This window comes from Phoca vitulina, unplaced genomic scaffold, assembly GCF_004348235.1.
Source record: "Phoca vitulina isolate PV1807 unplaced genomic scaffold, GSC_HSeal_1.0 scaffold5, whole genome shotgun sequence".
NCBI lineage: Eukaryota > Metazoa > Chordata > Mammalia > Carnivora > Phocidae > Phoca > Phoca vitulina.
The window spans coordinates 58670445-58698088 of record NW_022589708.1 but is presented as its reverse complement, the minus strand read 5'-3'; the positions used below and the strand labels follow the sequence as shown (position 1 = coordinate 58698088).

Below are 27644 nucleotides of genomic sequence, written 5' to 3'. Positions count from 1 at the left end.
ACTTTTTTTCTTGATGAGTCAGCTAAAGGTTTATCAGTTTTGTTTGCTTTTCAAAGAACCAGCTCTTAGTCTCATCGATCTTTATTTTAAAGATTTTATTTATTTATTTGACAGAGAGAGACAGAGTGAGAGAGGGAACACAAGCAGGGGGAGGGGAGAGGGAGAAGCAGGCTTCCCATGGAGCAGGGAGCCCGATGCGGGGGCTCGATCCCAGGACCCTGGGATCATGACCTGAGTGGAAGGCAGACACTTAATGACTGAGCCACCTAGGCACCCCTCATCGATTTTTTCTATTGTGTTTTTTTTTCTCTATTTATTTCTGCTCTGATCTTTATTATTTTCTTTCTTTTGCTAAGTTTGGACTTTGTTCTTTTTCTCGCTCCATTAGATGTAGAGTTAAATTGAGATTTTTCTTGTTTCTTGAGGTAGGCCTGTATAGCTATAAACATCCCTCTTAGAAGGGCTTTTTCTGTGTCCCAAGGATTTGAATTGTTGTGTTTCCATTTTCATTTGTCTCCAGGTATTTTTTCTCTTTGATTTTTTTGACGACACATTGGTTGTTTAGTAACATGTTATTTAGCCATGTTTGTGTTTCTTCCAGTTTTCTTGTAATTGATTTCTAGTTTCATTTGGTTGGATAAGACAATTGATATCATTTCAGTCTTAAATTTATGAAGACTTGTTTTGTGGCCTATTATGTGATTTTGAATGTGTATTCTGTGGTTTTACATGGAATGTACTATATATATCTGTTAAGTCCATCTGGTTTCATGTATCATTCAAAGCCGTGGTTTCCTTACTGATTTTCTGTCTCAATGATCCATTGATATAAGTGGGGTGTTAAAGCCCCCTACTATTATTGTATTACTATCAACTTTTCCCTTTATGTCTATTAATATTTGCTTTATATGTTTAGGTACTCCTGTGTTAGGTACATAAACCATATCCTCTTATAGGAGTGATCCCTTTATGTAATGACCTTTTTTGGTCTCTTATTACAGTCTTTGTTTTAAAGTCTATTTCATCTGATACGAGTATACCTACCCTCGCTTTTTTTTTTTTTTTTCCACTTTCATTTGCAACATGTGTATTTTCCTGTCCCTTCACCCTCTGTGTCTTTAGGTCTGAAGTGGGTCTTCTGTAGGCAGCACATAGATGGGTCCTATTTTTTAATCCATCCAGTCACTCTATGTCTTTCGATTGGAGCATTTAGTGCATTTACATTTAAACTAATTATTGATATGTATGTACTCGGTGCCATTTGTTAATGTTTTCTAGTTTTTGTAGTTCTGTTTTCTTCCTCTCTTGCTCTTTTCCCTTGTGGTTTGATGGCTTTCTTTAGTGTCATGCTCAGATTCCAATCTCTTTACTTTTTCTGTATTTATTATAGGTTTTTGGTTTGTGTGTGGTAACCCTGGGGTTCATATGTGACATCATACGTGTAGAGCAGTCCATATTGAGTTGATGGGTTAAGTTCAAACACATTGTAAAAACACATTAAATTTTGGGCGCCTGGGTGGCTCAGTTGGTTAAGCGACTGCCTTCGGCTCAGGTCATGATCCTGGAGTCCCTGGATCGAGTCCCACATCGGGCTCCCTGCTCAGCGGGGAGTCTGCTTCTCCCTCTGACCCTCCCCCCTCTCATGTTCTCTCTCTATCTCATTCTCTCTCTCAAATAAATAATAAATAAAATCTTTAATGTGTTTTTTCTTTTTTTTTTTTTTTAAATTTTTATTCCCTCCTCCGTGTTTTATATGTCATATTTTACATGTTTTTGTTTTGTGTATCCCTTGACTAACTTTTGTATATATAATTTAGCCTCCCTACTAGTTTGTAAGTGAACACCCCACTGGGTGTGGCAGTGCAGGTGCCTGTGGGCCCATGGGTTGAATGGGCTGGTTCTTCAGGGGAATGCAGGGGCAGGGCACATGATGCTGGCAGGGTAGATGGAGAGTGTCCGAACTGGCTCCTGACAGCATCTGGCTCTCCAGGGTGGGGGCAAGAAGAATAGCACCGGCCAACACTTTTGTTCCCAGAGAACAAAAGTCTGCAGATCCCTGCCCCTCTGGCATATATCCTAAAGTTAGTCAGTAAATCTTTACCGATATGCCAGGTGCTTTTCAGACTCCTGCAGCTGTGCTGTGTCTTGGGCCGTTACTTAGCGTGCTGGCTATTTGAGGACAGCGACTCCATTTCCTATAGCTCTCCAGCTCTCCCTGAGTTCAGCCCCACTGGTGTTTAAAGCTCCCAGATTGAAGCCCTGCTGATTTTCAAAGCCAGATGTTTTAGGAACCTGCCTTCACAGTGTGGATCCCCAGTGTGGGGCCTGATACCCTCACTCCTTTGTGCCTGCGATGGCCCTACCATTTGTGGGGAGTCACCCCTGGGGTTTAGTTGCCAACTGTGTCTGTACCCCCCCTCACGTGGCTGCTGCTCCAGGTCTAGCTGTGTGAGGCCCGTTGTGCCAGGCTTCGGGTGGCGTTCAGAGTGAGTTGCAGGATGTGTAGTTGTTGCCTCACCACGGGGGAGGAGGTGAGTTTGGGATCTTTTCTACCCCACCATCTTCCTGGACTCCATCCTGTAGTTGCTTTTTATTTTTTTAAATTTTTTTTTTAAGGTTTTTATTTATTTGACAGAGAACACAAGTAGGCCGAACAGCAGACAGAGGCAGAGGGAGAAGCAGGCTCTCTGCTGAGCAGGGAGCCTGACGCAGGCCTCGATCCCAGGACCCTGAGATCATGACCTGAGCCGAAGGCAGCTACCCAACTGACCGAGCCACCCAGATGCCCCCATCCTGTAGTTTCTTAAATGCCCAGGTAATTCTGATACGCAGCTGAATTTGAAAACCACTAGATTGAGATTTTGTCCCGCAGGTCATTATGATTTCAGCTAGGGTTGCCATTAAAACAGGAATGGGCATGTTCTTTTTCACCTCTACCATATTCCTTCCATGGGTATTTTTTGAGTACGATTACATGCTAGACACCATGCTGGGGACTTGGGTGAAACTCATTTTGAAATATAGCATTATTGCAAATCTCAGAGGAGTATGGTAAAAAATCAGAAATGTGCATGTGAGGTTTTCAGGGATCACACATGGTGGTGCATAAAAATCCAAATTGTATATTGTTAGTTTGAGAAATATCTTTTTTTTCCCTTAAGATTTTATTTATTTGAGAGAGCAGGGAGAGGGACAAGCAGACTCTCTGCTCAGAGCAGAGCCTGACGTGGGACTCGATCTCACAACCCTGAGATCATGACCTGAGCTGAAACCGGGAGTCAGTCATTTAACCAACTGAGCCACCCCGGCGCCCCTGGTTTTTCATTCTTGCATATTTCCACTGATGTTCTTATTCCAAGAGTTGTTATAATTTAAATGTTTATTTTGAAGATGATGTATGCCCATGTAGTGACAGCGGCTGAAAAGAAATTTAAAAAGCAGACTTCGTGATGCCCAGTGAATTTGGTACAAGTGGAGTAAAAATATTCAAATTTATTATATCTCATTATAAGCTGGAACTAGTCTCAAAGGATAAGAACAGTTTATGCATCTATTTAACATTTATTGAGCATGCTAGGTGCTGGGAATGTGTTGGGAGCAAAACACAGGAATAGTGAATTTTTGCCCTCAGAGAGCTTGTACCCTAACTAAGATACAGTGGGTTACACTGGGAAGTGATGGGAAGGAAAAGTACTCCGATGAAATGAGTGGTAGAACTGGTATAGTGAGATCTGCAGGAGGAACAGGCAGAGGAAGGTAAAAGAGCAGGTAAGGCTTCACAGCAAGATGTGCAAAGGCCCTGGGGAGCCTTTACTTCCAGGAGCAGCCTGTATGTTACTGGAATCAATGTAGATCACTGGAGTGGGGGAAGGGGGGGGATGCACCAGCATGAAGCTACCAGAGGATTTTCAGTGCAGAGGGTGGGAGAGATGGGAGGTGTGATCCAGTTTACTCAAGTAGAATCTGAGAAACATTTTATTGGAGAGCAGAATTGAGATGATAATAAGAGGGAGGCAGGATCAAATGAAATGTCAATCAGCAAGAACACGTAAGAGTTGATGAGGATTGAAGCTTGAAGTCCAGAGAGACAGGAGAGGCCTAGTTCTAAAGATGTGTGGCTTCCACAGGTCAGGTCTTCAGTTTGCAGCCTGCTTGCAACTGAGCCTCATTCCGGGTTTAGGAAATGGTAATCCTTAGAAGACACAGAAGAGACTGAAGTAGAACTTGACCTCATGTCTCTATCTTGAAGAAAGTACATGGTTTGGTTTAAGACCTGAAGTACCTCAGTCTCTTCCTTCAGTTGCTGCTGCCTTTCTTCATATTGGTGGATTTTCTTCTGTATTGCTATGATAAAAAGAAATTTCAGGTTAGTAGTTTTATAAACAACATACTATTTCTGTCCTCTTTCACTTGCAAGTGCATAATACACACTGCTGTGCCCCACATGAAAAGAAAATAGGGCCTTGTGAGCAGGAACTGGTTCCTCTTCTAATTCAGGATGGAATTCTAGTTTTTATCACATAAAGCCGGTCAGTACATCTTTAGAGCTTGAGTCCCTTTTGTGTATCTTTGAGAACTCAGAAGCAGAGATTGTATAACCTTCATGCTGCACTATACCCATTTGTTGAAATAATAAGTGGAGAGAGCATGTGGTTTGAATATCAAGAATAAAGGCAAATCTTTCATAAAAATGCATCCAGTTTTTAATGTTACATAAAAGCTTTTGGTTTTATTTAGAAAAAGGAAGGCCTTTAATGTGGAAACATAGCAAGAGGATACTTTAATTAGGCTTTATAAATAACAGTATTACTCAGTGACATTGTTGTTTTTTGAAAACTTCAAAGTTGAAGAGTATTAAATCTTTCTCTAGAATACCTGTAGTTAACTTTCTGGAACATTAGAACTGAGCAGCATTAAGCAAGAGAGAGAGTCTGTATCGGTAGGGATGTCAAGTTAGGCCTTTAAAGTTGGTTCTAATGCAATTCCAAATAGTGTCTCCTCTTGCTGCCCCCCCCCCCCAAGTACTACACTATAATGTATATCCTCCCAACTAACCCATGCACGTAGTGGAAACGTGACTTTTATATGAAAGAAAAGTAACACAGATGAAAGTCCCCTACAAAATAAGGCTTTTTAGAAAAAGATTTTAAAGGCCGCTTTTAAAAAATAGGTGGATACTTGCATTAGCAGTGAGCAGACATTCTCAAGAGACTGTTAAAGGATAGGCTGATTATCTGAATGGCGAGTAGGACACTGTGGTTGTGCAGCTGTAGGGGGAGCCGTTCACACCCAGTTCTGTGACCCACTCTGGCTGGGATGTGCAGTGCACAGCCTGTCCCGCTGAGTGGCAGCTTGATACACATGAGTCTGATCTGACTTCTGTAAGTGGGAGTGTAGCCGGTTTTGAAAGCATCTTAATAGTGGGAGGACCTACTCACTGAGTGGTTGAGGTATTATTAACATACAGTGTCCTATTAATTTCAGGTGTACAGTATAATGATTCAGCAAAACCTTTTTATAAAATAGCAACCATTTAAGTCTCTGCCCCCACCAGGCTTGCTTCTTTTTCAAAAACGTCTCGACTGTTTTTTCTTGCTCATCTTTAGAATCAATGAATTGCAACCCTCCTTCCCCCAGTTAGATTGAAGATTAATATTGGGAGAATTAAAATTTGTACACATCAAATGTCACAGCCTTGACACCTATAGATAACTACTGTTCCCATTTGGGTACGTTTTTTCTGTGTGTGTGAGGGCTCGTACTGCTTTGTGGTGGGTTTTTTCATTTAGTAAGATGATGAACATTCTTCTAAAATGATTTTTATTACTGAATAGTATTATATTACTTCAGTGTATATATATATAAATTATGCTGCTCGCTTATAACTCATACCTGCTTGAAAATTTACAAATGTGTCTTCAAACAATTTACAGTCAAAAAGTGAAGTCCCGATTTCTTCATAGTCTGTAGGGAGAAACACATTTTCAGTTCTAATTTAAATAATTGATATAGGCAGAAACCCCTTACAAACTAACCCCAAATAAGGAAAAGTACACAGAACAGTCCAGCACTGTGCGACTTCCGTCTCACACCGGAGGAGCGGCAGTGTCCCCGGGGACATGGTGGAAATGCAAATGCGTGGCTCCGCTCCCACATCAGAAGTTCCAGAGGTGAGTCCCGCTTACTAGTTTTCACAAGCGCTCTAGGGACCCTGAGAGGCATGTTCAAAGCTTGAGAAGTACTTAGTCTCAAGTAAAGAGGAAATGAAGGAAAGAATGTAATGAATGAATTTTTGGAAGTTTCCTTTTAATTTCACTTTTTGGTTTTGTCCTATAGAAAATAATCCCTTTCAAATAATCATAGACTTTACATTGGTGCCTACAGTATAGACGGTCAAGCTTTTCCTTGCAAAATAACTGCATTTATCATAAAGTTTCTAAGCTCACAGTGCAGGGTCTAAGAAGGCTAAGTGGCTATATACTTGCATATACAAATGGGAACTTTGGCTTCCCAAAGAGTGCTTTCTGAAAGGTCACATTAACTAGGTGCAACATCAAACAAAACATTCCATTTTTCTTCTATAAGCTTTGAGTTGACATTACCAAAAAAAGACATAAGGAACAGAATTTGAGTCAAATCAAAACTGTAACATGATGCTATTCTCAGATGTTAGCAAGAACCGGTGAGGGGGCAGATGTGTAACTGCCTGTGGTTCTGAGCGTCCACGTGCTGTCGGCCATCACTCTCAGCTACGCGCGTCTGCAAAACCCATCACAACTTGCAGGGCACCAAGCCTGCTTTTCACTGAATTAATCAGTTTGTGAATTACCCACATCCTGTTGATCCATAGAAGACTAGAGACCTGGAACAGTGAATTGTATTAAGGAAAAGAAATTGCATAGAAAGAAAGTATGTACTTTTGGTTTGGTCTGTTTTAGAAGTAGGTTTGCGAGAAGTCTCTGCACGTAGAAATGTTGCTATTTCAGTACCTGAATCAGAAGCAGTGTCACCCATGAGTCTTTCTTGAATCAAATGAAGTTTGTCTAATAGTTCTTCAAATAAATCATTAAGAAGCCCCGCTTCCTTACATTTCTTAAGAAAATCAATCTTCACAGCTGCATCTAAGAATAAGAAAAACATTTTAGGAGGAAATGATCTAGAGCAGCTCTCATAAATTCCTTTATGGTCATTTCTTCAGACCATGCCTAGTGGTGGATGAGCAGAGTCAGTAGGATAATAAATACAGCACCTTTATCTTTTATTGTAATTTCATCATACCTCATGTTTTCCTCACTGAAACAATGTTACAAAAAGTGAAAAGAAAAACTTCTCTGCTTAGACTAATTATCTGAATCAAGAGGATTTTCTAAAATTTAGCTGCAGATCTTTGAGATAATAGCTCCCATTTTTTCTGTCACAGTTACTGTGTGTCATTATGGAATGTCTTATTTCCCGGACAGAAAGCTACAGTGACTGGCTTCAGCTTCCTGGGGTCACAGGATTCTGAGCTTAGGTAACCCTGGCTTCTAGACCAGGAAGTATATCCTTTCTTAATACCAAAGAACAATGGACCATCCCCATCTAAATTACTTTGAGCTGGGGCTATGATAGAGTAGATAATTATGATAAAAGCTTTCTTTTCTTACAATTACTTATAAGTCTAGAAGAATAAAGTGGGATCCAACTTTGAAGTAAATGGGTTATTTTTATAAGTACTGTAAGTCATATTTGATACAAAATTTATAGCAAACCTGTGTGTCTGCCATCCTCTTCCTTCATGTGTTTTGTGACTCTGTCTAATGTCAACGTTTCAGGTGGCTAGAGGGAGAGAAAAATCAAGATTACATTGATTTACTGTTGACATTTAATATTGTGTAAAATGAAAACCAGTCTTTTGTTGCATACAATTCAATGATATGCCTGTGGTGAAAAATCATGCCCATATTCATTGGTAGTTTACATGTAAACATCAAGTCATTTTTGTATAACAAAACATCAAGAGGTGTGGCAAGCTCCTCTTGTATAAACAGCAAGAGGTGAAGGTTGCTGGCTCATACTAATTTAGCTCATGAGTGGATGTGTAAAAAAACGGTTTCAAATCCCCAAAACATTTCATACACTTTGCACATAATAGTAATGCAGAAAATTATGAAAATCACAAATCAGGTCAAGTGTGGATCATGCAGCTGAGAAATACTTGGTTAGGTAAGGATGCTTTACTGCACCTCTGCCCATTTTAAGACCATAAGCACACTGTGGGCTCCGATACTTTCACTGATGTGGTACCAGGACATGTGTTACCAGAGCCATGGGACTGTCACCTCCTGAAGGGCATGTGCTGGGATACCCAACACATCCAACTTTTATATTCAGCTCATTATGGTTCTGTTACCATTTCACCGGATATGTGAATGGTTAAAATAAGGAAGAAACTGTGTGAAGAAACTGAAAGCTATAATAAAATGAAGTCAAATTACCTCTGCATGAATGTCTGTTGAGAGACATTTCTTCCTTCCTCTTTTTCTTTTCAGTCCTGAAAAATCAGTTGAAAATCTAAATCATGTAGAAACCAGAATCCATAAAGGAAAAGACTGATGCTTGACTACATAAAATAGAAAACTCTTATATACTAAAAGTTACTACAAGGTCAAAAGATACGGCAAACTTACACTGAATGTTTGCAACACATATGATAAAGCACCAATTTTCAAAATATAAAAATCTTATAAATAAATATAAAACAAATGAATAGAAAAACAGGCCAATGGGGAACCCTCTAGGAAGAGTTCATTAAATAGAAAAACAGGGCGCCTGGGTGGCTCAGTTGGTTGGGCGACTGCCTTCGGCTCGGGTCATGATCCTGGAGTCCCGGGATCGAGTCCCACATCGGGCTCCCTGCTCAGCGGGGAGTCTGCTTCTCCCTCTGACCCTCTTCCCTCTTGTGCTGTCTCTCATTCTCTCTCTCAAATAAATAAATCTTAAAAAAAATAAATAAATAAATAGAAAAACAGACTGGGTCACAGGAAAACAGATATATTGATCAAAAGATAGGGGCATACACTCAATTTTACTCATAAGTAAAGACATGCAAAATAATTTTCCACCTATCAGACTGACAAAGATGAAAGTGTTTAATATTTGCAAGGATTGGGGTAATTGTGTACTGCTGGTGCAGCCTCTTTGGAAGAGAATTAGCCAGTTGTTATCACAGTTTCACTGTTTATACTTTTTGACCCAGCAATCTACACAAGTTTTCCAAATGGTATAGTTGCATAAAGGCACAAAGATGAATGGAGAAAAATGTTAACTACACTATTTGATGTGATAGAAAAAAAAAATGGAAATAACCTCAGTGTCCATCATGCAGAGACTAGTTCAGTTGTAATTCAGCTATACAACTGAATAATAATACACACAATGGCATATTATTATGCAGCCTTTCAAAAACGAGGTAGATCCATTTGTATAGATATGGAAGGATGTCTGAGTGAAAACAAAATATAGTATGTACAGGAAATTTTTAGAAGAATTCAAATGAAATGGATAATTTCTTCTGGGGAGAGGATTCATAGCTGTGTTATAATCTGCTTTTAAAAACAACTAATATATTAAAAAAAATTTTTTCAATATTGGGGTGCCTGGGTGGCTTGGTTGAGCATCTGACTCTTGGCTTGGGTCATGAGATTGAGCCCCGTGTCTGGTTTCATGCTGAGTGTGGGGTCTGCTTGAGATTCTCTCTCTCCCTCTGCCCCCCCTCTGCCACTTGTGCACACTTTCTCTTAAAAAAAATTTTTTTAAAATTAAAACTACATTGTTAACTTCCCCTATCAGTAAACACTGATTGAAGCTATATTTTTTATAATTCCTGATAAAAGGGTATTGACTGAAAAATGAGGGTAACGATACTGTTTAGAGAGTGTTGTTTACCACCAAAAAATGCAGTTGGCATGACGTGGAACTAAGCTTTTTCCAAAGAGGTCCTGCCTCTGGTCCACAGTGAGCATTCCAGACTTTGTGCGGGTGAGACACTGCTGTTCAGGCAGCGTACAGAGGCCATTCGTGAGTGAATGTACAGCCCGTGACTCCAGTTAACCAGGGCCCAGTTTTCCTTAATTATAACTGAAATGCTAAACATGCATTCTTAGGAAATTTTAGGGAATGTGCAGCAATTTATCAATTTTATAACTACTGGTATTCTTTTAGAAGAGAAGCAGTTGCAAAAGTCAAAGGTTTTTACCACGTCCTCGTTTGGCCCTCTGATTGTAGTGAGGATGGAAGGTAGCAGACAGAGACGTTCCTGGGAGTAGGTCTAGTTTGCAAAGAAGAAAAGTGAGTCCATTACACTGCACACTGCACAAAGAAACTGGCAATTTTATAAGTATTAAAAATTCAACTCACAAATTTGTATTTAATTCAGTGAGGCTAGTAAATCAGGATATTCCATGTCTTACCTAAATGTATACCTTTCTTTAAGCCCACAGTACTAAATTTTAGAGACTTACCATTATGAGCGTTGTTCAATGGAGCATGTTGTTTGCAAAACATTCTGAAACAGGCAATTTCAAAGAATTGTTAAATATTTTTACTTACACTTCTTAAATATTCCTATTTTCTTATGATTTAAAAAGGAACTAGTCTATTTTTCATGATGGCCTTACCCTAAATATTTGTAAAAGAAAAATGCTCTCCAAACCTGTGTAAGTTACCCTCATCAAATGTGGACGGAGCCTCTGTCAGATGTCTTTTGTGCTCTCAGCCCTCAAGTTGGTACGCTCTCCGAAGGAGTGCGTGTGAAACATTTTAAACAATGGTAAGTAACTCATACATTGTGGTCAGTGGGATTTTACTGTATAAAGAAAGATATCTAAAGATCCAACATCTAAGACAAATTTTCATCTGACTACACAAAGTTCTACTGATTTTCAACAATAAATAGCACAAAATTGCATGCCTGAATTTTGGGGAAAGTAGTTTTCTAACTCAGCAGTTATCTCCCCCCAGACTTTAGAGTTGAACTGCATTTATCTAGAACGGATCAATGCCCTAGAAGAGACGCAAGCAGCACAGCAGGCTATGAAGAAGAAATGGAGTGAATGAATTTTGAGGAGCTGCTCAGGTCCCATATCTTCCCCAGGCTCTATCCTCAGCCCCCAGCTACATCTCCCTTCCTTTCCTTAAGGTGCTGACCCTCAGGAGGCAGGCTCCCTCTTGCCTGTGGGAACATATGAATTCTTCCTGTTTTACACCAATTTCTACCTTTTACATGCAGTCTTCCTGGCAACCCATCTCCTGCCCCAAGCAAAATTAATCTCAGCCTTTGGATTCCAGTATATGAACACTTCGTTTGCCAGGCACTTACATTTTTTTTATTATGGAAAATTTTGAACAGATCTAAAAGTGAAGAGATGATGAGCTCCATTGCCCCCCACCCATCACTCAGTTTCAACAATTATCAACTCAAGGCCAAGCCAGTTTCATGCGAATCCTCTCCTGCTCCCATCATGCCACGTGCTTCTATTTGTTCTGGCCTCTGGTCCTTCCAACAAGGTGCTCTGAGATTTAGCCCATGTCCTATTCATACTCTTTATATTCTTACTGCACCTAGCAAGATATCTTGTGTATGATAGGCACTCTAACAACTGAATATTTAAATTCAATTAAAAAGTACATAGAAGTTCACCTGATACTTGATAATGACAGAAATGATTATTTTCATTGAGTCTCTATTCCTTGGTTCTACTAACACAAGACCAGTATTTTTGCAGTTTAAGATATAACAGGAATTGACTCCTTTTTGTTCAGTCTTGTAGCTCTGCTAATAACAGTGTGTCTAGTAGGTGCGTGAGGTCATTATGGAAGCCATAATGAACTCTTTGGGAAGGTAAAAAATAATAATAATACAATCTATGAGTTTCTGAGCAAATCAAATATAAAAAGTATGGTACAAAATTAGTATGATTTACACATTCCTTTCTAGTCTCAAGCAATAAAATATCTGTGGAACTTGCTCAAAATCAGATGTAAAATTATTTAACAAATTCCTTTTAATAATATGCTTGCCCATACTGTTTTAGAATATAGGCCCCTAAGCCTGAAGAGGATATGGTGGTGAAGAGCAAGAACTCCAGAGCCCTAAAGCCCAGCTCTGCCACTCACCAGATGTTTGACCTGGGGACAAATGACTAAGTCTTACAGGGCCTCAGTGTCTGCATCTGTAAAGTGGGGATAAATATCTACCTCACTGGGTTGTTATGAGGATTATATGCGTTAACATTTGTAAAGTAGTTGGAAGTATTTCTGGCACAAAGTAAGTGATTATTTAGATAAAATAAAACAACATAGTGCCTGAAACACTTTGATGAACCTGGGGGTGTGTGCCCAAAGGGGGTAAAAATCTAGCCTCCAAATGCAATTTTAAAATATTTAGGATCTCACAAAAATCATATTAAAAAGATAATGCTCTCATTCAGAATATTGTGAATAAAAATATTATTTCACTGAAATTTAAAATATTCCATCAGAATGTATGCACATACCCCAAAGAAGTGAGAAGTATCTGCCTAGCTCTTCAACTTCAGACCATCATTTTCTTTTATATTCCATTTCATAACTTTAAAAAAGGTCAAAACTTCTTCTAGATATCTTTTTAACTTTATATTTTATTTTATTAAAGATTATTTATTTGACAGCACAAGCAGGGGGCGAGGCACAAGGAGAGGGAAAAGCAGAGTCCCCACTGAGCAGGGAGCCCCATGCTGGGCTCATTCCCAGGACCCTAGTATCATGATCTGAGCCAAAGGCAAACGCTCAACCGACAGCCACCCAGGTGCCCCTATATGACATGTTTTAGACTGCATCCACATACCAAAAAACCGAACATGACTTGAATCAATTCAGTTAACAACTGGCTTACTGATTTCGTCTGACTAAATTGTCTATTTAACTGAACTGCAACCTTTTGTCAGAAGGAAGATCAAGTTTCTTCCTGGATAAAACAAATACAATTCTGTTGGACTTGAAATATGCCTTACTGGGTCAAAATTAACATTAAAGAATTATTGAAAGAGGGAAGCAAGATTTAAAAGCCAAAGGCAATTCAAACAATTTCTTTAAGAACTTAATGACTGATTACTATATTTGCTGCATAGTTTATCATTTTTAAAAGCTCTTTATAGGTAAGACGGTGGTGAGAGTGGTGGGAAAAAACATTCATTCAGCAGACAAGATGGATAAACCATTGACTTGTGGCTAACAAGGCTCCTGTTTGCAGGGGAGAGCAATAGTGAACTGGTTCTAGGTCCTGTGACCACCCATTAGGTCATTCATGCCAGTATGGCAACCAGTGCTTTCTACTGGGAAAGAAGGCATGTAGGAAGATTAAAACCAAAACGAACTCTCCTCATTTTCTTTCTATAATACGGAGGGAAGATACTGTGAAGTCAGGTTCCCAATTGCCCATCCCCCAAACCACGTTCTTACTTAGAAACCATTTGCATAAAATTATCTTTAAAAATCTCTTTGTTGGGGTGCTGTTGTGGCTCAGTTGGTTAAGCATCTGCTCAGGTCATGATCCCAGGGTCATGGGATCAAGCCCCTGCATCTGGCTCTCTGCTCGGCGGGGAGCCTGCTTCTCCCTCTCCCTCTGCCTGCCGCTCCCCCTGCTTGTGCTCTCTCTCTGTCAAATAAGTAAAATCTTAAAAAAAAAAAAAAAAAACCTCTTTGTCTTAATCTAACCATTCCTTATTCCATTCCCCCAAATGTAGCTTCAAAACTGTTTAATTATACATACTTATAAATTCCTCGAGATCCATCAGTTTGTAGAACTGCGTGGTCATTCTTGGCACAGAAAAAGTGGTAACTCTTGCTACAGGCTTTTAAATCACATCCCACGGTGGCTCCTCTTTCATTACAAAATGCGCATTTCTACAGAAGAATAAATTTTACCCAGTAAGCACCTGTTTTTCATAATCTTTGTTAAAATTTAAAGTTAAAGACGTCATTAAATGTTATTTTTAAGTCAGCAGCCCTAACGTCCTCAGCCACAAATGTTAGGTATTTACATCTGGCTGCTCATTTTGAGATTTCAACAAAACCTCTGTTAAATAAAGTACTTGGTTGGCACTGACCTGTAATGATCTGATTAAAAGCAGAAAACCCTTTTTATTTTTATTTTTTATTTTTTTTAAGATTTTATTTATTTATTTGAGAGAGAGAGAATGAGAGACAGCATGAGAGGGAGGAGGGTCAGAGGGAGAAGCAGACTCCCTGCCGAGCAGGGAGCCCGATGTGGGACTCGATCCCGCGACTCCAGGATCATGACCTGAGCCGAAAGCAGTCGCTTAACCGACTGAGCCACCCAGGCGCCCTACCCTTTTTGTTTTAAAACGAACAAAACCTTTCTCTTTTTACAAGAGATTTCTAAAAAGAGATTTGTCCTGCACTAGGCAAGGGGTCCTGTTAGGGACACTGGGGCCCATGGTGAGGGTGGCTTCTGATGGTGCCACTGAGAGCTGTGTGATCCAGCAGTCTCTCCCCTCTCTTAGACCTTGATCCCTCCCTGTGGATAACACTGCCTGTCTCGTGGTTTCTACTGAGGACAATGTGAGATAAAGTAAGTGAAACCTCTCTGGAATCTATGTAGTAGGGCCAAAAATTTAAAATTAAAAAACAAAACCCTGAGTAGCAAATTTTTTCCAAGTTCTATTTATTTGATCTCTTGCTTTTATATATTAGTCAGTTGATCTGGTATTTTATATATTGAAGGTGGTGTAGAGATGGTTAGGACAGTATGTGGCCATAGCAATCTCACTGGTTTAGGGGAGTCCAAGCCATGCCCAAGGCTGATGTGATTTATAGCAGGCTCTGTCTGAATGAAGGGGAAGCACAAAGAAACCACCTTGCAAAACAGGAAATACCTCAAACAATACCCTAAGGTCAGCACAAGCAACCATACAAATAAAATTCAAATATGGGTAAGAAATTAGATTATGCTAAAGGTGGAATTTCAAATCAGAGCACAAAGAAAGATCATTTAATTTGGGGGGGGGGGGGGGGGGGGCGGCGTCTGGCTTTATGTGTAGAAAAAAAGTTACATCCCTACCTCACAACATATTCCCAAATAAGTTCCACATGGATTAAGGCTCTGAGAAAAAGTTTTAAAGTTAATGAAAATGTATGGGGTTAAGGTCAGGAAGGCTAAGCCAGGAAGGAAACTCAGAAGTCACAGAGAAAAAGACTGACGGATCTGACTACATAAAAAATGTAAACTTCCATTTTTATAGTGACAGCTACCAAAAAAACAATGAAAATATTTGCAAACAGAAACAGACTCATTAATACAAAGAACAAACTGTGGGCAAAGTAGGTGAAGGGGATTAAGAGGTACAGGCTTTCATGGGGCGCCTGGGTGGCTCAGTCATTAAGCATCTGCCTTCGGCTCAGGTCATGATCCCAGGGTCCTGGGATCGAGTCCTACATCGCACTCCCTGCTCTGCGGGAAGCCTGCTTCTCCCTCTCCCACTCCCCCTGCTTGTGTTTCCTCTCTCGCTGTGTCTCTCTCTGTCAAATAAATAAAATCTTAAAAAAAAAAAAAAGGTACAGCCTTTCAGTTACTAAAAATATAAATCACAGGGATATAATGCAGAGCATAGAGATATGGTCAATGATATTGGAATATGGTGACAGATGGTAATTGGGCTTATTGTGGTGATCATTTCATAATGTATATACATGTCAAATCACTGTGTTGTATGCCCGAAACTAATATTGTATGTCAACTGTATCAATAAAAAAAAAATGTTTGCTTCATATTTGATAAAGGGTTAAGACTGATAAACTCAGAAAAATGAGAACAGGCAAATCACAGAAGAAATACAAATGGTTAATAAAATTTCATGCACTTAAAGACTACTTAAACTGTGATGTGTCAGGCACTGTTCTAGGGAAGAAGGAAACAGCAGGGGACAAGGTACCTGCCCTTGTGAAGTTAACATTCTAGTGGAGAGAGACAGACCATGATCACATAAGGCAAAGTTAAAAACACAGTGATACATGTGTTGTAAATATCTTTTCCCAGTCTGTGTTTTGTTTCTTCACTGTCTTTAATGATGTCTTTTAATGAACATAAATTTCAATTTTAACAAAAATAAATAACATCTCTAGTAATTATAGCAATAAGACTATCGATGTCAATATTTACCAAGTGCTTAATTAGTGCAAAGAATGAGCTAATAAAAATATATGAATTATCTTAAAAAAACATAGTGATACATGCTTTGTAAGAATTAAAATAAGGTGAAGTGACATTTTCACTGGGTCCCTATTTCAGATTGGGACACACTCTCTCCTCTCTGAGGAGGTGATACAGAAGTTTAGATTTGAATAATAAGAGCAGGCAAAAAAGCAGGGGGAAGGATGTTCTAGGCAGAAGGCTTTATATTCCTGTGGCAAAAATGAGCCTCCTATTGGCAAGCTTATTGGAAGGACAAGACGGGTGGGCTGATGTTGTTGGAGCAGAGATGAGGGTAAGGGAAGTCAGAGGTAAGATCCAAGGGGTAAGGAAGGGCTGGGTCATGTAGGGGTTACAAAGCAGAGTAAGGAGTTGGGGTTTTGGCTTTGTAAAATGGGAACATAAAGTGATCAGTATTTTTTTTTTCAAAGATTTTATTTATTTATTTATTTATTTATTTATTTGAGAGAGAGAACATGAGCTGAGAGAGGGGCAGAGGGGGAGGGTGAAGGAAAGAATCCCAAGCAGATTCAGTGCTGACTGCAGAGCACAGAGCTGGGCCATGGAGCTCAATCTCACAACCCTGAGATCATGACCTGAGCTGAAATCAAGAATCCAATGCTGAATGGACTGAACCACCCAGGGGCCCTAAGTGATCAGTATTTTAAAGACATTATTGTGGCTGTGTGGAGAATGGGCTGGGGTAGGGATGGGCAGGAGAGAGTGCAAAACAAAGATCAGTGATGTTGATTAGCAAGTGTCTGAGGGAGATCCATGACTTTACTGCAGGGGGTTAGTGACAGAGAGAAGGGGAGGATAGAGGGGCACCTGGGTGGCTCAGTCGTTAAGCGTCTGCCTTTGGCTCAGGTCGTGATCATGGGGTCCTGGGATTGAGCCCCGCATCGGGCTCCCTGCTCAGCGGGGGGCCTGCTTCTCCCTCTCCCACTCCCCCTGTTTGTATTCCCTCTCTCGCTGTGTCTCTGTCAAGTAAATAAATAAAATCTTTAAAAAAACAAAAAAAGGGGAGGATAGAGGGTCTGCAGGGTGACGCTGATAGGCTGGATGCTGGGCTGGGAGGTTGATAAGGAGATGATGATGGATGAATGGTGGGCAGTTCATTGAGGTGAGGAGTGAACAGGTTTGGATGGAGTCTGTGTATATGTGTACAGGGGCTGGAACTGTGTTCATTGGCCAGTTTAATATGAGATGCTATTAGATACTCACGTAGATATGTCAGGTTGGTTTTAATGGCTGGAGGTATAGAGTCCCTGGCATAAGTAGGAATTGAAGCCATGGGAACTGGAAGAGGTCACACAGGAAAGATGTTCAGATGGAGGAAGGAGCCCAGGAGAGCCTTGGGGACTGTACACTTTAGAGATTTAGCAGAGAAGGAAAAACAGCCAAGGTGCTTAGGAGGAAGCAGCCAGAAAGGTAAGAGACATAGTAGCAGAGTGTGTGTAGGAAGTCAAAGGAAGAAGTTGCTTCAGGATGCAGGGCACGGACAACTGTGATGAATACTGCTGAGAGGTCAGCTAAAGACAGAAGTGACACTGTAATTGACCAGGTTTTAATAATTTTACAAAGGAGGATTTAAGATGACATGATCAGTTGATCTTGGATATATGCTGAAGGAAATAATCTAACAAGCGGGGATACTGATGTTAAAGGGAAATGCAAGAGCCTAATCCTTAAGGAGGGGCAGGTGATGACTCCAAAGTCTAAGTGGAGGGTTGACTTTGACAAGAGGGAGGTCCCAGAGTCTGGGGACAGAGGTGGATGGGCAGTGGTTTGAACAGTAGGAGTTCCTGGCTAATGGCTTCCATTTCTCAATAAGAATCAGACAAAGATAGGTGTACCACCAAGATGAACCCTAATGTAAACTACGGACTTCGGGTGTTTTCATGATGTGTCAGTGTAGGTTCATCAGTTGTAACAATGACCACTCTGGTGGGGGATGTTGATAAAAAGAAGGTTGTGTATGTGTGGGGGTGGGAAGTATATGGGAAATCTTTGTACTTTCCCCGTAAGTGTTCTATGAACCTAAAACTGCTCTAAAAAAATAAAGTCTATAAAAAAAAAAAATAAGGCATAGTCATCAACCTGGGGATGAGCAGTTGGGGTGGGAGAGGTTTTAAAAAGAGATGAGAGGATATGAAACAGTAAAGGTAGAGGGTGGAGGGTGATGTGTTGAGGTTCCTTTTGAGGTTTGTGGCCATGAATCTAAGATCAGTCAACACATTTGTGGGTTTTTGTCCAGTTGTTCAGCTGTTCAAGTGCCAGTACTGCTCAGCATATGCAGACAACAGACAGGTGCATTTCACTGGCGGGGGGTGGTGGTTTGCTAGGTGAGTAAGGAAATGTGCACGTGGGTGGTGGGGAGAGGGAGTCCAGGCTGTTTGCAGGACAGTGCCTATGAGATGGGGCCACTGACTGTAGAGGGATCATGGAAGAACTGCTGGGGCGGGGTAGGCTGGGAGGGAGACAGATGCCTAAGAAGAACTAACGTTCAACCTCTCTCCAGTGATGAGGGAAATGCAAGGTAACACTTCCTGTCAAACGCAAAAAGTAACAAGATTCATGACACTCATTTTTGTCAAGGGCTGGGAAAAATGTTCTTTCATCCACAGAAGTATAAAATGGTACAACCTTTCTGGGGGACAGTTTATTGGCATGTTTCAAAATTATTACTTTTAAAGATTTTATTTGACAGTGAGAGAGGGTGCACAAGCAGGGGGAGCAGGGGAGGGAGAAGCAGGCTCCCTGCTGAGCACGAAGCCTGATGTGGGGCTCGATCCCAGGACACTGGAATCATGACCTGAGGTGAAGGCAGATGCTTAACTGACTAAGTCACCCAGGCGCCCCACATGTTTCAAAATTATTAAAGGGAGTTGTCTTTCACTCAGCCATTTCACTTCTAGGAATGTGCTTTACAGCAATGCTCAAACAAGTACACAGGGTATGTGTACAAAGATGTTTACGGTGACATTAGTTGTTATAGTGAAAAACCAGAGTCGACTCATTATCTAACAACAAGGGAATAGTTTCATGCATTCTGGTTGATCCCATGGAATTCCATGAAGTCAGTAAAGAGGATGCCACAGTCATATGCTTATAGTTTTAGGAACATGCCATGTCTTTCTTGCCTTCCCAACTTTGGCACATCCTGTTCCCTTTCCCTGGAATTCCTCCTTCCCCATCTTCATTACCCTCACTCCTCCCCAACGAGGAAGTCTTCTGGGCCCCACCTGCACTAAGGTACTTGATTGCTTGAGTGACCTGTGCTGACCCTTCTCAAAGCACATCAGGCTGTGCAGAAACTGCCCTCATATATGTGTATGCCTTGTAAAGACTAAATAAATGTTTGTTCCAGATCATAAACCTTACTGTGGTGGTGGGCATTAGGTGCTCACACCTGCTGTACTGCTTGCTAAGCCTTGAAGGGCCTTTCCTAGAGGAAGTCTACTGTAACCAAACCAATAGGGTATCTATTGTCTTCCCAAGGGGAGCTAACCCAGGTACAAGGGGGTTGATCCTGATTAGTTATGGCCACCTTTAGCAACTAGAGCAGGAAGATGGGTGTGGCCTAATTTAATTTTCAGAAGGGCTCTTATTCAATGCTTGGGGATGAATTCTTTCTTTTCTTTTTTCCTTTTTTTAAAGATTTTATTTATTTAACAGAGTGAGAGAGCACAAGAGTGGGGTGAGGGGCAGAGGGAGAAACAGACCCCCCACTGAGCAAGGAGCCCCATGCAGGGCTTGATCCCAGGACCCTGGGATCATGACCTGAGCCAAAGGCAGACGCTTAACCGACTGAGCCACCCAAGCGCCCGGGATGAACTTTTTCTTTTACCAGAGAGGGATAAGAAAGACTGACACTTCAGTTGTTGTCTGTGACCACCCTATGACCACAAGAGGACCAACTGATGTTGCGGACAGGATGACAGAAAGGATGATGGGCTCTTGATGATGGCCACTAAATCAACCAACTCTGAGGCCAGTTTTCCCTCTGGCAAAGTGAGAAAATGAGCATCCTTTTTGTTAAAGCCAGTTTGAGTTGAGGGTTCCTTCTACTTACAGCCAAAAGCAATCTAACTCATATCTACTTTGCTGATGAAGCGTGTTGTAGTTTGTTTTAAAATATTAAATGTTCAGTTGAATTTAAGTTTCCAAAACAGGTCCTATGTCTTTCAGCTCTCCAAGATGTGTCTCTGTCCGTGGTTTACCAATCAAGTAGACTTTCTCTTGGAAACATCCCCTTCAAGATCTGTTCATCTTTTATGAGTAATAAAATCATTTATACTTACCAACTTCCGTCCTCTGTGGATTTCTTTCTTTACTGATTCCACATCAAAATTTCTGTCTTGATTACGTGGATCATGATCCTCACATTCCACAAGTGCTGAAGAATACAGCTTCAAATTGGGAAAAGAAAAAAATGGACAAAGTACCATTGAAAGCTGCAAATCAGAAAATGGTATCACAAAGTACTCACCAGGAGTGGAAGATGAATTGGGGGTATAACAGTGACCACCTTTTGGGGTATGTAAACAGATTACAAGCCACCCTGCTTTTCTTTGGAAGTGGCCCTGATCCCCAGGCATGTTTTATACTGCATAACCCTGACCCCCAGTGGTTAACTGGACCCGGTTGGGGCCCTGACCCGAAACTGAGCCAACCAGATTCCCTATCCTGAGAGAGTGAAATAGACTCTGAGCCACATGGTAGAAAGCAAGCCAGTCTGCAAAGAGAGGAATATAGAAACGAGGGCTAGAGAGAACAAGATGGGTTCCTGATGGTTTCCTAGCTACTGTTCTTAGACCTGCCCGCATGTCAGCCTTCAGAAACCATGAAATCCCCTGCAGTCTGATTAAAAACCCACTTTTATGTTTAGGTTGGCTCAAGTTTCCGTGTGTTACCTGAATCCAATTTATCTCTGAATTGAAGATCAACATTACACAATGCAATCACAAAGCAACCTACAGATTCAATGCAATCTCTACCAAAATACCAATAGCATTCTTCACAGAACTAGAACAAATAAAGCTGAAATTTGTATGGAACCATAAAAGACCCCAAATAGCAAAAGCAGTCTTTGAGAAAGAAGAACAAAACTGGAAGTAGCACAATCTCTGATTTAAAGATACACTACAAAGCTAATAATAATCAAAACAATCTAGTACAGCATAAAAATAGATCAACGGAACAGAACAGAACCCCCTGAAATAAACCCATGATTTTATGGCCAACTAATCTTCAACAAAGGAGACAAGAATATACAATGGGGAAAAGACAGTCTCTTCAATAAATGGTGCTGGGAAAACTGGACACACACATGCAAAAGGATGAAACTGGACCACTTTCTTATACCATATACAAAAATGAACTCAAAATGGATTAAAGACCTAAATGTGAGACCTGAAGCCATAAATTTCCAGAAGAAAACATAGGCAGTAATCTCTTAGATATCAGCCATAACAACATTTTTCTAGATCTGTCTCCTTAAGGAAGGGAAATAAAAGCAAAAATAAACTATTGGGACCACACCAAAATAAAAACCTTTTGCACAGCAAAGGAAACCATCAACAAAATGAAAAGGCAACCTACTAAATGGGACAAGATATTTGCAAATGACATCTCTGATAAGGAGTTAATATCCCAAATAAAGAACTACGACTCAACCATAAAAAACCAAATGATCTGATTAAAAGTGGGCAGAAGACCTGAAATAACATTTTTCCAAAGAAGATGTACAGATGGCCAACAGACATGAAAAGATTCTCAATATCACTCAACATTAGGGAAAAGTAAATCAAAACCACAATGAGGGGGCGCCTGGGTGGCTCAGTCATTAAGCGTCTGCCTTCGGCTCAGGTCATGATCCCAGGGTCCTGGGATCGAGCCCCGCATCGGGCTCCCTACTCGGCGGGAAGCCTGCTTCTCCCTTCCCACTCCCCCTGCTCGTGTTCCCTCTCTCGCTGTGTCTCTGTCAAATAAATAAATAAAATCTTAAAAAAAAAATAACCACAATGAGATATCACCTCACAGTTGTGAGAATGGCTAGTGTCCAAAAGACAAGAAATAACAAGTGTTGGTGAGGATGTGGAGAAAAAGGAACTCTCGTGTACTGTTGGTGGGAATGTAAATTACGGAGCCACTATGGAAAACAGTATAAAGTTTCCTTAAACAACTAAAAATAGAAATACCATACGATCTAGTAATTCCACTACTGGGTATTTACCCAAAGAAAATGAAAACACTGATTCAAAAAGATATGCTCACCCCTATGTTTATTGCAGCATTATTTATAAGAGCCAAGATATGGAAGCAACCTAAGCATCCATTGGTAGATGAACAGATACAGAAGATGTGGTGTACACACACACACACACACACACACACACACACACACACACACACACAGGAATATTACTCAGTCATAAAAAAGAATGGTATCTTGCCATTTGCAACAACATGGATGGACCTGGAGGGTATCATGCTATGTGAAATGTCAGAGAAAGACAAATACCATATGATTTCACTTATATATGGAAACTAAAAATAAGTGAACAAACAAAAAAAGCAGAAACAGACCCATAAACAGAAAATAAACTGGTGGTTGTCAGAGAGGAGGGTGGGAGGGCATGGGCAAAAAGGGTGAAAGGAAATGGGGGGGTATAGGCTTCCAGTCATGGAATGAGTAAGTCACAGGGATGAAAGGCACATCATAGGGAATATAGCCAATGGTACTGTAACAGCACTACATGGAGACAGACTGCGGTGAGCACAGCATGATGTATAGAGTAGAATTACTCAATATGTTTACACCTGAAACATGTAACATTGTGTGTCAACCATACTTCAATTTTTTTTATACTTCAGTTATTTTTTTAAGGTATTAGGAAAAGGTAATGAAAAAAAAAAAAAAAGACCCAGGAAATAGCTTAACCCAAAGTTTTACACCTCTACAGGAAAAAAATTATTGAACATTTCTGAAATTCATAAAAGAAGACATGAATCATTGAAGACAGACTCCGTCAATGGACAGAAATACTCATATCATTTTTTCCCAAATTCATCTATAAATTCAATGGAATTCCAGTTAAAATTCCAATAGGAATTTGTATAAAACCTTGTAAGCTGATCCCAAAATTCAAAGCACCGAAAAATAGCCATGGCTTATCATAAAATCATAGTAATTAAGACAATGTCGTACCAGCGCAGGGAGAGACAAAGTGACCAATGGAACAGAATAGAGCCAGAAACAGATCTGTGCACAAATATTATATTGTTAGCACATTGGATTAAGAGTGAGGGTTCTAGAAGTAGGCAGTTTGGGTAAGAATCCTGGCTCAGGCACTTACAGCTGTGTGACCTTGGGCAAGTGTCTTAACTTCTCTGTACCTCAGTTGTTTCATCTTTAGTTTGGGCATAATAATGATACCTACCTTTTAGGGTTGTTGTAAGGATTAATAGTTTAATACAGCTTAAGCTCCCAGAACAATACCTTACACCTGGTGAATACTGAATAATAATTATAGTTATCATTATCACTACAAATCAATGAGAAAAGAACAGATTAGTCAATAAATAATGCTGGGAAAAGTGGTTAATCATATAAAAAAAAAAAAAAAGGAGATGCCTACTTTACAGAGTAGTCCAAATAAATTCTGGTTGGATTAAGAAACTAAATGAGAAAAGCCAAATTTTAAAATTTGGGGGAAAAAAGATAGAACCTTAGTAAAGGAAAGAACTTCTTAGGGGAAAAATCCTACAAATTATAAAGGAAAGTAACGATGAATTTAACTACATTATAAACCTCTGACAGGAAACACCACAAGTTAAAAGCCAACACATATATTAAAGCAAAGAATCTATTTATATACATATATAAATACATGTAAGGAAAATCAATATCTTAAAGACAAAACGCAGACGATGAACACAAGTCACAGAAGCGAGAAACAGAACTGTGCATAAGCCCAGCCAAATGAGGCACAATCGCACTAATAATCTAGGAATGCAAACAAGACACCATTTCACATCCATCTGAGAGGAAAAAATTAAAATTTCATAATATCACATGTGGCAAGGAAAAAGAGGAACGAATTCTGAAACAATGTGAAAGTCAAACTTGGTACAATCCTTTTGGAGAGCAATGTGGCACATACAGTGAGGTGCAAAACGCTCCCTCTGTGCCCAGCAATTTAGCTCTGTGCCCTCCACCCGAGAAATCCTCCCATGAATTAGGAGACCTATACAAAGCTGTTCATGACAGCTGGTTAGTTACATGAAAAAAAGTGGAAAAACCTAAGAGTTCATTCACACGAGAATAGTTTAGTAGTGATGGTCACAAAATGGAATTCTATAACATTTAAAATTAAGGACTTAAGAGTTAAATTTATCACATGGATAAATTTCAATAGCCACAGAATTTGATTGAAATTCTACAAAGTCCAAGAACATGTAAAACAATATCATATCTTGTTATAAGCACTTAAATACACACAGTGGGAACATAAAATCAAAAACACAAGATAATAAGAAACACCAAATCCGTGAGGGCAATTATATCTCGAGGGATGGTGGGAGGGGAACAGAGAGAATTAGAGAGCCCTTAACTATCTGTGTTTTATTTCCTTTAAAAAAGAAAGTCAAAGTAAACCAAATATAGTATGATTCTACAAATCTGGATGCAATGTCTATGGGTATTGGTTATATTTGAAATATCTCAATATCTTCAAAGAAGCTTCTTCATCATAATGGTATTTGATCAGTTATAAAGCTAAAATGTAATCATAAGATCTGAAACAGTTTAAAAAGAAAAATATGCTCCCCAAATCCCCACTTAGAAGCCCAAATCATGGACAACTCGTCATTCTGTCTCCAAAGTACATTTACCTATTTTGGTATGTCCTTCCCTAAAAGGACTCAGTGTTTTCAAGTAACTTACCAAACAATTTTCATGAGCAGCTATATTCTCTGATTGTGCAAAGTATAGGACACTATACTCGATGTCTTTGGGGCAGAGTGCACATGTCCTTTTTTCCATCTTTTCTGCAACCTGAAAGACACCTATAAGTAACATCCCTTATGAGAAATGGAAAAGTGAAACTTCTTGGTCTCCATAACTCCTCCACCAGTCTTAAAGTAGAAGGCAGGGCACTTGTTCATACGAGAGATTCTCAACTCCCAGAGAGGAAAAGAAAATTGGTACCCAAGTGGAAAAGCAACTTACTGTGTATTTCTTAAATGGTTTAATACAAGGAGGGACAAGAATTAATGAATTTATTTAAAATGTCTAAACATGAGGAGAACTTTATTCAAGAAACACAACCAGGGGGCACCTGGCTGGCTCAGTCACAAGAGCATGAGACTCTTGATTTGGGAGTCCTGAGTTTGAACCCCATGTTGGGTATAGAGATTACTTAAATAAATAAATACACTTAAAAAAAAGGGAAAGAAACACAACCAGGAATTTAAATACAAAGCTCTCAAAACACTGCCTTGGCAATACTAAGCTCTCAATAATTATTATTATTGTCAATTCAAATCAACAAGAAAACAATGATGTGCTCAAGAAATAGTGCTCTGGTTAACTGTAAAAAAAAGTTTTAGATCACTATGTCATACTATATTCAAAAATAAATTTTGAGTGAATTAAAGAAGTAAATGAGCAAGGTGCTTTAATTTAAATGAACTTTAATCTAGCATTTTAAGTTAGGAGAGAAAGATACATAAAGACAGAAAATCAATTTTCTTTTTTTTTAAAGAAATGAATAGAAGAAAGGAAAGGAACCTAAGAGAAGGAGAGCTAGGAAGAAAAGGAAAGAGAGGGAAAAAGAAGCCATCTGTTCCCACAACCTCACTGGGCATGTCAGTGAGGGGTAACCTTCTCTAACTTACTAGTTTGCTATTAATTTAGCCATAAGTATCCATTTAACAACTTGTTTGCCCTTTCCAATGCTTATCCTCTTATTGATCTGGTTTTCTGTAGAACACAATTCTGCTTTTAATCTTCAACTTTTAGTTTTGAAGCAAAGATTTATTTTACCATTTAATGGTGAGAGTTTTAAATTTAGATGAGTTTAACCACTTAAAGGGTTCCTAAAAGTTCTTTTTGTTATCCAAAAGTATAAGATCTCTTGGTGTCTCTGAAATTAGATCTGCACTCGGAGCAGAAGACTGCACTTTGGAGCAGCATTTATCTCACATTCAGAAATTAATTAATTTCTGATTCCAGGATTTGGGTCCTGCCTAGTAGGGATACAAATTCGTAGTCCCTCTGCTCCCCACCAACCACGAAAAAGGGGAGAGACTGAGAGAAAAACCCTCAGATGAAATGAGACAGGCCAGCTGCTTCTTTTCATTCATTTCAAACCAGCACAAATTTGGGAGCACCTCCTGTAGGAGAGTAATTTTGCTGGGCACTCTAGACCAGTGCTGTCCAACGGAAACTGTAATGTGAGCCACAAATGTGAGCCACAGCTGAAAAATTTCTAGGGGCCTCATGAAAAAAAGCAAAAAGAAACAGGTGAAATTAATTTTAATAACATGCTTTATTTAACCAAATATATCCACAATATGATGCTTTCACCATTTAATCAACATAAAAATTAATTCATTCTTCAGTATGGAGTCTTTGAAACCCAGTGCACTTTGCACCTATAGTGTGTCTTAACTGAATAAACCACATTTTATTTTATTATGTTAGTCACCATACATTACATCATTAGTTTTTGATGTAGTGTTCCATGATTCATTGTTTGCGTATAACACCCAGTGCTCCATGCAGTACGTGCCCTCCTGAATACCCATCACCAGGCTAACCCATCCCCCCTCCCCCCTCCCCTCTAAGACCCTCAGTTTGTTTCTCAGAGGCCATAGTCTCTCATGGTTCATCTCCCCCTCTGATTTCCCCCCATTCGTTTTTCCCTTCTTTCTCCTAATGTCCTCCATGCTATTCCTTATGAAATAAACCACATTTTTAAGTGCTCCACAGCCATGTGTAGGGAGTGGCTACTGTAGGGAACAGCACAGCAGAGGATCTAAAGAAATAGGAGACAGAACTGTTGCCTACAAGAAGCTAACAAAATAAAATAACAGAATAAATGCCATAAAGTAACATAACTGCTGGGTGGAAAATACCATACATGCTGTGGATCCAGGGGAGGAAGCGCTCCCTGTGGGAGTGAGTGTTGTCAAGGACATGGGCCTTGAGCTGCTACAACCTGGAGACAGAGAGAAAGGGGAGGGTGGTTGGGAGGGACTGAAGACATAAGCAGCGATGTGGGAAAAGGCCAAGAGGTTTGACTAGGAGGCAGAAAACCAGCCAGGCTGAAGGGGAGAGTCTGTGCAGAGGAAGCTGGAAAAGAATTTGAGAAACAGATGGTGAAAGACTGTCAGGAAGGATTTTGGA

At 39.9% G+C, this 27644-nt stretch overlaps 1 protein-coding gene across 2 annotated transcripts in view; it reads right to left on the bottom strand.

Moving 5' to 3' along the window:
* Positions 1-3270: 3270 nt before the first annotated feature.
* LOC116631660 (histone-lysine N-methyltransferase SETDB2-like) overlaps positions 3271-27644 on the bottom strand; it is an 87157-nt gene continuing 62783 nt past the window's right edge. Inside the window, exons 2-11 of one of the 2 annotated variants that reach the window (XM_032403050.1) lie at positions 25179-25300; positions 20533-20640; positions 13790-13923; positions 10503-10546; positions 10238-10309; positions 8478-8533; positions 7752-7818; positions 6990-7121; positions 5893-5964; positions 3271-4344 (exon numbers count right to left, since the gene is read on the bottom strand). In XM_032403050.1, coding sequence (XP_032258941.1) covers positions 4166-4344; positions 5893-5964; positions 6990-7121; positions 7752-7818; positions 8478-8533; positions 10238-10309; positions 10503-10546; positions 13790-13923; positions 20533-20640; positions 25179-25300 — 986 coding nt within the window. In that variant the 3' untranslated portion in view covers positions 3271-4165. The remainder of the gene's footprint in view (positions 4345-5892; positions 5965-6989; positions 7122-7751; positions 7819-8477; positions 8534-10237; positions 10310-10502; positions 10547-13789; positions 13924-20532; positions 20641-25178; positions 25301-27644) is intronic. The other variant, XM_032403051.1, reaches the window with a different exon arrangement.